The 10648-nt window shown below is 37.4% G+C and overlaps 2 protein-coding genes across 2 annotated transcripts in view; both read right to left on the bottom strand.

Annotated features, from left to right (window-relative positions):
- Positions 1-5876, bottom strand: part of LOC107589980 (nephrocystin-3-like) — a 32159-nt gene extending 26283 nt beyond the window's left edge. Inside the window, exons 1-4 of the mRNA XM_016278572.1 lie at positions 5773-5876; positions 2667-3067; positions 1470-1595; positions 1113-1263 (exon numbers count right to left, since the gene is read on the bottom strand). Of these exons, the coding sequence (XP_016134058.1) occupies positions 1113-1263; positions 1470-1595; positions 2667-2990 (601 nt within the window). The 5' untranslated portion in view covers positions 2991-3067; positions 5773-5876. The remainder of the gene's footprint in view (positions 1-1112; positions 1264-1469; positions 1596-2666; positions 3068-5772) is intronic.
- A 1066-nt stretch (positions 5877-6942) lies between these two features.
- Positions 6943-8715, bottom strand: LOC107589997 (uracil nucleotide/cysteinyl leukotriene receptor-like). Its single transcript, XM_016278586.1, has 2 exons — positions 8646-8715; positions 6943-7970 (listed from the first exon to the last, which is right to left on the bottom strand). The coding sequence occupies exon 2, from the start codon at positions 7923-7925 to the stop codon at positions 6996-6998; it is 930 nt and encodes a 309-aa protein (XP_016134072.1). The 5' UTR covers positions 7926-7970; positions 8646-8715; the 3' UTR covers positions 6943-6995.
- Positions 8716-10648: the final 1933 nt, after the last annotated feature.

Genomic DNA, 10648 nt, shown 5'->3' with positions numbered 1-10648 from the left:
TGGACCTTATTTACACACGACACTGCTCCACTTATCATGTGCTGGTTACTCCACTGCACACCACGGATCACTTCCTCCTCACTCTTAACCTCAACATGGTTCCTGACGCAACACATACCCCTCCACATGTCATCTTTTGACGTAACCATCAAGCCATTTCTCCTGCAGTTGTACCTGCACTCACTCACATCATTAACACATCCCTTTCCACTGGTGTTTTTCCCTCAGCATTTAGATAGGCTCGTATAACCCCACTACTTAAGAAACCCTTAACCCATCTCTTTAGAGAACTACAGACTGGTTTCCCTTCTTCCTTTCATTGCAAAAACACTTGAACGAGCTGTGTTCAACCAAGTCTCTGCCTTTCTCACACAGAACATCCTCCTTGACAGCAACCAGTCTGGTTTCAGAAGTGAACATTCAACCGAGACTGGCAAGAGCGGATGCCAAATCTTCAATACTTATCTTGCTGGATCGGTCCACTGCTTTTGACACGGTTAACCACCAGATCCTCCTGTCAACCCTTTTGGTGAAGGGCATCTCAGGAACAGCACTCCAATGGTTTAACTCTAACCATTAGAGCAAAAAAAGGCCTCTAACAGTAGCATGCTCTACTCTTTTTCTATTCTATCCGTTTTCTTTTTAGTTATTATAGAATTAAAAAAGAAAAACTTGCTACATGTACTGCGTTAAGCTAACTGAGACTTGTTATAGCACTTGCATATCATTGCTCTTTTGTTGATTTTGATTGCTTCCATTGTCCTCATTTGTAAGTCGCTTTGGATAAAAGCGTCTGCTAAATGACTAAATGTAATGTAAATAGATAGATAACATAATTCATACAGAAAGAGATAAAAGACAGACAGACAGACAGACAGATAGACAGATGGCCTGGTCAATACAATTTATCGGCACAGCACACTCACTTTTAAAGTGAAATGCACCAAACCAAACCTGACTAAAAAATAGATTAATAGCGAGAGAACCAAAAAGCTACTTCCTCTTCCAAAGAAAGGTGAGTCAGTGTGACAAATCTAGATGATGCATCTTGACATGTGGATGCTAGTTTCTAATCTAGTTTCCCTTGTGAAATTTATCTGCCACATTCTTACTGGTGACAGTGGTGCGGTTGTCGTCTGAATCCGAGTCTGCTGGATCATAAATCTGAATGCCTTGAGCCTGCAGCTGTTGAAGTTTTGACTCCAGATCTCGTTTTGCCCGCAGCAAATCCTGAATTTCCTTTTCTTTAGTCTCCCGGAATATCTGCCGGGTGATTTAGGACAGAAATAAAGATGAAGGAAACACACTGGTGAGGTAAAGAACGCACTGAAAACTAGAACAGCTACAGGCTAAAGAGGCATAATCTAAAAACAGAAGGTGTCAGACAGGAGTTTGTGAAGATTTAGGATTGTGAAAGGTAAGAATGTGAGTCATTTAATGTGAGAGACAGAAGGGAATAAGATTCACACCTTAAACTGCCGTTTGACCTGGTCTCTGTCATGTTCAAAGGTGGCAGCTCCCTCCATTGCTTGATACTTTGCCTCCAGGGCACTTTCCCTCTCTCGAAGAAACTTCTGGTAAGTCTTTTGAAGAGCCTGACAACCAGAGAAACACAGAATCAGCTAAACTTAAGTAGATTGATAGAAATGTTGAGAAAAGTAACATTCAAAAATGAATTAAAATGCAGTTCATACACTACATACAATGATTTGTACACACATCTTCTATGATAATACATGTTTTTGATAACTAAATAATATCAGTAAAAATCACTGAAAAATATCATGTGATATGACTTCCCAAAAAATTTATTTTTGAAATAAAGAAATAAATATTTTTATATATAAATTTTACCTTAAAAACTATATTGAAAAAACGGATTAAGATGAGTACACTCACATGCATTCATAATGTAATAAATGACATTTTCAGCCATCACACATCATTTTTCTTGAAAATAGCATAAAAGCTTTGCAAAACCACATAGAACCGAGATTAATATAAACAGTACATTTCTAAAAACTTGGCACATGTGTTTTAAGCTAGGCTAGATTATTATTATTTTTTTTAATCATTTGTCATTGTTTTCCTTATTTTCTCATTTTTCTTTATTTCTGCCCAACACTCTTATTCATCACTGACCCACATGAAAAGCCCAGATCTTTTATTCTCTCTCAAACCTGCAGCTCAGCACATAGTCTCTTGTTCTCCTCATCCAGCTTGGCTTCTTTCTTCTGCATGGAGGCGATCTCATTGTTCTTGCCGACCTCATGTGATATGACTTCCCAAAAAATTTATTTTTGAAATAAAGAAATAAATATTTTTATATATAAATTTTACCTTAAAAACTATATTGAAAAAACGGATTAAGATGAGTACACTCACATGCATTCATAATGTAATAAATGACATTTTCAGCCATCACACATCATTTTTCTTGAAAATAGCATAAAAGCTTTGCAAAACCACATAGAACCGAGATTAATATAAACAGTACATTTCTAAAAACTTGGCACATGTGTTTTAAGATAGGCTAGATTATTATTATTTTTTTTAATCATTTGTCATTGTTTTCCTTATTTTCTCATTTTTCTTTATTTCTGCCCAACACTCTTATTCATCACTGACCCACATGAAAAGCCCAGATCTTTTATTCTCTCTCAAACCTGCAGCTCAGCACACAGTCTCTTGTTCTCCTCATCCAGCTTGGCTTCTTTCTTCTGCATGGAGGCGATCTCATTGTTCTTGCCGACCCTGAAGATCTCATAGTCTTTCCTGAGGCGCTCATTCTCAGCCGTGTACTCCAGTTCAACTGATCCGGTAGATTTGAAGCTGGCGCCGATGACACGAGTCCCACGGAGTAAGGAGCTCTGCAGCAGACGTGCCTTTGACTTCACCTCCACCGGTATCTCACATGCCTCCCCTACCTCACCCCCGTACGCATCCTCAATCACCTCACCTGGGCTCACCAGGGAGGATGCCGTACCCATAACAACTGATGAGAGGTGCCACAAAGACACCTGTCAGCTAGATCACTCACACTCTTCCAGATTGAACATTGATGGTTCTGTTGGAAACAGGAAACACAAGCAGTGTGCATCAGTACTGATACATTTAATCATGGATTGTATGTATAATTTGACATTGTAGATCAAAAGAGTAGAACAGTAGTCCTACACAGGACTAAAACGTTTAGTTTTGCTGTATTTGAGAACTAGATATGTATGGCCCTGAGGTTAGTGTACTAGTATGCATTCGTCTTTAAAACGTCTATGTCATCATTGCAAAAATCCATTAAAACATTGCATAATTCTGTCAGTAAAGTTAATGTATTGGAAATATATTCTGTGTACAGTGGCACAGCTAAGCCACACTTAAAAATGCCGTTATAAAACAAAATATCAAACCAAGATGCTGATTTGGTTTTAGTTAAGTTTTAAATTCGATTGTTCATAATTAAAACAATATGAATTTGTACAGTTTCTAGTTGTGATATTTGGTAAAAGATGTCCATCATTTATTTGATGAATTACAGCCATGGTATATATATTTAAATGCCCTTAAGATAAAAAAAAAAGTTTGTTAAGAACCCAAAACTAAAAGGATATTATGATATCTTTATTCCTTCTTGAGTTACAAGATTGCAAACTTTGGGTAAACAAATAAACAAACAAACTGTCGACATCGGCATTTAATGTAAGAAGGATTGCTTTCGTCAAATGATTTTACAAATAGACCAACCAAAAACGCAATTTTTGATTAGTAATATAGAACTGGCCCCCCGCCTGAGCCTGGTTTCTCCCAAGGTTTTTTCTCCATTCTGTCACCGATGGAGTTTTGGTTCCTTGCCGCTGTCGCCTCTGGCTTGCTTAGTTGGGGACACTTCATTTCCAGCGTTATCGTTGACATGATTGCAAAGATATTATTTAAACTGAACTGAGCTGGATGTTGACATCACTGAATTCAATGATGAACTGTCTTTAACTGAAAAATGAGTGTTTACTATTGTCATTTTGCATTATTGACACTATTTCCTAATTAATGCTGTTCAGTTGCTTTGTCACAATCTGTATTGTTAAAAGCGCTATATAAATAAAGGTGACTTGACTTAATATGCATTGCTAAGGACTTAATTTGGACAAATCTAAATGCGATTTTCTCAATATTTCGATTTTTTTTGCACCCTCAGATTCCAGATTTTCAAATAGTTGTATCATTCTCGGCCAAATATTCATGTCATTTATTTACTTATAAAGCACAAATAAACACAACAAGAGTTGACCACTGTGCTGTACAAAAGAGGAAGGTAAAATAAAAAGGAATAATAATTAAAAAAAATAATACACTAAATAGAAGTTAAAATGAGACCAAGAATTATAATGGATTAAATGCAAGAGTAAAAAGATGAGACTGTAACTTAGATTTAAAATCATATACAGAAGATGCAGATCTCACAGATAGGGAAAAACTGTTCCATAGCCTAGGACCGGCCACTGCAAACACACGGTCACCTTTCAACTTCAATCTTGATCTTTGATTTGATGAGAATCGCAAGCATCTGGCAGACCTACTCACATTTACAAGATCTAACAAATAAGAAGGTGCCAGACCATTTAAAGACTTAAAAACAAACAGCAACGCACTGGCAACCAATTAAGAGACATTTAAATCGGAGTAATGTGTTCTCATTTACGAACCCCAGTTAAAAATCTGGCTGTGGCATTTTGGACCATTTGAAGCTGTGACATGGAGGATTGGGGTAGTCCAATATAAAAGGAGTTACGATAGTCCAAACATGCTAAAACAAAAGCATGTATGACTCTTTCAAGATCTTTAAAAGATAAAAAAGATTTAACTTTTGACAGAAGTTTAAGATGGAAAAAACATGACTTAACTACGGAGTTAATATGTTGGAGTGATCACAGTTAAAATTTGGTTTTCCTTTACCCACAGAGGGTCCAAAGACAATTGCTTCCGTCTTACCCTCATTTAAATGCCAAAAGTTGTTAGACATCCAAGATCTTACATCAGCTAAGCATGCAAGCAATGTTTCGAAACCATTCTTGTCATTGTGTTTTAAAGGTAAATAGATTTGGGTGTCATCCTATCCTAACAAACCATACATCAATGGAACGCTTATTTATTCAGCTTTCAGGTGATGTCAAAACCTGGCTGGTTTTGTGATCCAGGGTCACAAATTATGATTGCGGAGTTGCTAAAGTTAGTTTCCTCCTTCTGTAATTTGGTTCACAATCTAAGGTTTACAATACAATGGATTACTAGGAGAAAGTGTCCAAATAGACGTAAATACTCATGGATGCCATTTAATATTTTAGCTTTCATCAATGCATGTTTGTCTTTCTTCAGAAAAAAATATTAACTAAATTAAAGCCAAGCAGTTTCTCAAATGTGGTTGATTTGCACGGAATGACCGTATTTCTGTATCTTTGTTTACTCAGTTATGGGGGATTTTGTCACCTTCCTTTTTAAAAATGTGTTAATCAAATGTGTTTATATTTTGAATGCGTGTTTATGTACAACATAATACATTATATCGTGTTTGCACTTGCAGTGTCAGTTCCACAATGGAAATAATAATAAGAAGAAGAAAACATTTATGAGAAGTTGAGATGAAGTATGATCTGAAGATCCTAAGAATTGGTATTTGGTTTAATTTGACATGTATTGTTGGGTTAGCATGTTGTTCACAACTTTTACAGTGTCATCAAATCAAACACATGGATATCTGCATATCTAATGATTAAACCTCACCTTAAACTGTGGTCTTGAACCCTGCGGTCATCCTGGAGACGATGTGTGGGACAGAGTGAAGAAGAAAACACTCCACCCAACCGAGAGGATTGAGGAGATCCAGGACGATGAACTTACTAAGACAGAACCGAACTGTGACCAAAAAGTGAATCTTTTCATTTCGTACGTAAGCCTCGGTTTCCATGATTAATTAGTTTGTAGTAGACCATGGTCTGCCTATGTAATTTCCTTTTATAATAGAAGTTTATACGGTATAAGGTCTGTGATCAACATTAACCTTACTTGATGTTTCTAAGTCTAAATACCTAATCAGAACAGTGTGACCAAAAAATGCGTTTTCGTAAGTAGGCCATAGGATGCTTGTGTAATTTCCTATTTAAATAGCAGTTTATAAGTTAATACGGTCTGTGATTAACATTAACCTTAATTGATGTTTTTTTAAAGTCTACCTTATCAGAACAGCTAACTTTGTTAGCTACTATTTACTTACAGATACTCAAAAATGATGTTGTCCATGCAGTCAATTTGGACAGTTAATTTTCCTTAAATTTTCTAAATTGATTTTTCTAAATGTATGCACTGAACATACATATCAACACAATCCATGTTTGCACACTGCAGAAGTAGCACAGAAGCTATCTGAAGTGGCATTTTAAAATAAAAATGTGAAATTTACAGAAAATTTCACTTTTAATAATAAAGATTCCAAAGGGTGATCAGATCTTAAAATAACCTATTTTTCTTACTATGAGAAACATTTAGTTATTTATTTTTCAAAAAAAAAAAAACTTTTTGTGAAATAGTATGGTTGTTAAAGGTTGTTCATGGAACCATCAATGACGATAAATAACTTTTAATTTTAAGAGCGCTGGTGTGTAAAATGTGCTTGTGGAGACCTTGAAAGATATGAGATTTTGAAAGAATATTTTATTTGTTCATATTTTGAACAACTGAAAGTATTTACAAAAAATGATATATGATCAATTATTTGATAAATGATAATTGTTGACGGAATAAAAAAGTAAACTAAACACAAACCCTACTTATTCATATATGCTGTAGAAAGAATCAAACTGCACATCATGGTTCAACAAGTTTCTGAATGAATCGGTATGAATTCAGCCATACCTTTTCCACTTCTACTTTCACACTAAACCTTGTTTTAAGTTTCAGTATATCTGGTAGTTAACCGCTGAGAAGATGTCGTTTCATGTCTTGTCTGATCATGTGGTGGATTGTTCATCTTTGGGGTTTCTGCCACAAAGCTGCAGCAGGGTCTCTTGGTAATTTCTAGCCAGAAAGAAGTACATGACAGGATCCAACACGCCACTTACGCATGTTAAAGCTGAGGTGATGCGATTTCCTAAATGCAACATTTGTCTTTCGGATTCTGACCTTGACATGTCGTCATGCTGTAGGATAAATACAAATCGGTGGATATGATAGGGCACAAATGCAATCAAGAAGTTAACCACGGTTAGAACGATCATTCTCATTGCCTTACGCTGAGCAGGCGTCCGTTCTTGAAAAGTCATCTGTTTTACTTTGGCAAATATGAGAATGTAAGAAATGCTCAGGGTGACCAGAGGTATCACAAATGCAATAGCAGTGGACACCAACGCACCGGTGGGATTGGAGGACTTCTCTATATACAGCTTTTCACACACTGTCACATTCTGCATTTGTCTAGTCACTTCTTTTTTAGAGAATAGGACAGGCAACATGGAAATAGTCACCATGACCCACAGCACTGCAGAGACCACTTTGGCATTCCTGGTCTTTCTCAGATTGTGAGTTTTGTGTGGTACAACACAAGCCAACAGACGGTCTACACTGATACAAGTCATGAAATACATGCTGCAGTAAAGGTTGACGAAGAACAGGAAACCAACCACGCGACAGGCGCCTTCACCAAGAGGCCAGTGACTGTCTGACATGTGGTAGATCACTCGCATGGGGAGCACCAAGACGTAAGACATGTCCGCTATAGCCAGGTGCTTCAGAAACTCTTTGGAAGGGGTGTTGTTGGTGTTGCGGTGGCAGAACACCCAAAGTGCCAGGGCATTACTCGGGACTGAGAGGATGAAGATGACAATGTAGAAGGTTGAGAGCAGGATGTTCTCCAAGTGAGAGCTGAGGTAAATCCCCTCCATGGAGTGATTCGACAAAGCGCAGGTCTATACTATGAGACTGAGCTTCTGTTTGGAGAATGGTAAGAGTCAGAATAAGTATCAGATATTATATCTAGCTTATTTATGATAATGTATAAAAAAAAGTTTGGAAATGACTGTATTCTGTGTTATTATTATGTAACAGTAGAGTCATTGGAGCTATACATTCACAAACTGAAGTGTGGGCATTTTACAAAAATGTTTAACAAATCAAAATTGTAGTTTTAGATTCTTTAGTAGCTACCATTTGCCTACAGTTCTGCACACTATGTATTCAGTAAAGTGTGTTCAACTTTTGACCCGGTTTTAGCAAAATTATTTTCTCCAGAACGGCAGAAAGTGACACAGTGATTGTTGAAATTTTTTTTTTCAAACAACTTGACTAGCAATTTGACTATATGCCTTTGAACTTAAAAGGTCTATTTATATGATAATACTGCTTTATTATCATTATTTAAAACAACATAAATAACGAGAAATTACCAGACATTTTTGATTAAATGTGTGTATATATATTTATAACGTGTATTAGCATTAAGAACTTTAAGTCAAACAACATTCAGTTTGCCAAAGTAAATGGTAAAATCACTGTTAAATAAGCAACATTTTAAAAGTCACTAAGAAAGCATTTTTCCTTTAAAAAAAATAAAAAGTCAACAATATTAATATCATTAGTATTGCGCTTTTTATTTCCGTACTTACAAGTAGGTTATAGTCTTCACCAGCAGCCAGCCTTAATAAATGCCTCCTTTGGCTATAGATCAAATGAATGTTGTGTTTGCTCATCTGTTTCCTCTTTTAGTCATATGCTTTGACTTCAGTAGGAGGTATCACACAAAAATGAATTGGCCCTTTTACAACATCCCCATTAACACACACCACCCTCTACTGGTCTCTTTACCTGCTGTACGTGATGATTGCATCTTAACAATTCTTCATAAAACAAACCTGGCGTTGTTCAAATTTACAGTTATGTTGAAGCTATTTGTGTGCAAATCCACTTAGGCTAGGGTTTATTAAGTTATAAAATAACAGTAAGAAAGCTGGTCATTTATGGAGTATGTGGAGATCAAAATTAGAGAACAACCTACAATTTCGAGGTCACTACTTAGTCATATTTGAAGTTATCCTAACAGGAGCAAAAGCGCCATTTTTAAGCATATTTCATGAGTTAAATACATTCTAAAGCACAGTATAAAAAACTTAAATGAGATATTTGAAAAAGAACACTTATCAAAATTAGAGAACACTTTCAGATACATCCCAGTTATTGCTGTTAATATGGTACCTGATGCTAATTTCCTTAATTATATGACAAACCCTATTTAACTGACAGCCTAAGTTTTCAGTTTTCACTGACTTTAAAAGATGGTGAGCCATTCTAAAGTGACTGAAACCCTCTGACAGCAGGTTAGATGTAGGCCAATAGCAGATACAGCAAAAGAAGTTGGCCGTGCCAAATCTGTGATTTCTAGAAAATTGGCATCTTTACAATGTCACTCAATCAAGTCCCCCAGTGGAATTGCTCGCCAGTTCAGTGCTGAACAGGGTAAGGATTTGTCTTGGCATATAGTGTCTCAATGTTTAAGAGAATTTGCACTGAAAGTGCACTCTGCAGTGACGGGTAAAGCTGAAAACATTAAAATAATGAAACGGCCAGCTCTGAGTCCTGATCTAAACCCGAATGAAAATTTCTGGAAAATCCTTGGTGAAAAAGTTATGGCTAAGAAACCCACTACAGTCACCAAACTGTGGAAGAGACTGGAAGATCACACCAGAGCAGTGTGAGAGACTAGTGATGTCCTGTGGCCGCAGATGTGCTGAAATCATTCAAAGCATGGGCCTGTACACTTACTAGTAATTTTTGACTGCTGTTCCTTCAGAAATTTTAATTACCTTTCTTCGTGCTACAGTCATTGCTGTTCTCTAATTTTGATCGCTGTGTTTTCCAAGGGTTTTTGTTAAAGTGCCTTGGTTATTTAGTAAAACACTGTTCTACTAGCATGGTGTCAGACTTTTGGACCTGTTTTGCCCCCCATAGTCCTTCCTGTGTTTCCTTATTTGGTCATGTTCCTGTCTTCGTTTAGTTTGATTATGTTCCATTGATTACAACTGTGTTCTCCTGATTGCCCTGTGTTTAAGTCCTAGTCTGTTCAGTTTGTGTTTGTCAGGTCTACTTGTTTCTACGTGTGTTTTTCCAGCTCCTATTGTGGATTATCTTCTATGTTTCCTTGATTAAAGACCGTTCTCGTTAACTCGTGCCTCCTGCGTGCTCCCTCAACAGCGTAACGTGACAGAAGACCTGACCAACAGTTACTCATTTTTCTTTCAGTGTTTTTGTTTCTGTTGTGTTTCCTGTTATGGATCCCTTCACCCGACCAGAATTCCTCCTCCTCCTGCTGGAGCAGGGGGAGAGATCTCTCGAGGACCATACGAGACTATTTCAGCTGCTAGCAAGCACCACCAGCTACCCGGACCATTCTATGACGCGAGCTTGAACACCGCAAGCAGAGCGCTGTCATCCAAAGATGGTCCTTGAGAGGATTTCGTTGCCTTCGTGGAGTGGACTCTGGCGAGAAACGGGTCACCATCCACCACCTGCCCCGTGGATGATCTCGCCAGATCCACTCCAGACCCAGTGCCCAGCCTCCAGCTCCGCTGCGGATCTCCGGATCTCCGCCTTGGTCGCCAGAGCCCTCGGCTCC

This window comes from Sinocyclocheilus grahami, unplaced genomic scaffold (assembly GCF_001515645.1).
Source record: "Sinocyclocheilus grahami isolate Dianchi unplaced genomic scaffold, SAMN03320097.WGS_v1.1 scaffold122.1, whole genome shotgun sequence".
Taxonomy (NCBI): domain Eukaryota; kingdom Metazoa; phylum Chordata; class Actinopteri; order Cypriniformes; family Cyprinidae; genus Sinocyclocheilus; species Sinocyclocheilus grahami.
Note: the sequence above shows the minus strand (reverse complement) of the source record. Positions and strands in the feature narration are given on the sequence as shown.

Coding starts and splice junctions, on each gene's coding strand:
- LOC107589997 (XM_016278586.1), bottom strand. CDS start 7,925: ATGGAGGGGATTTACCTCAGCTCTCACTTGGAGAACATCCTGCTCTCA.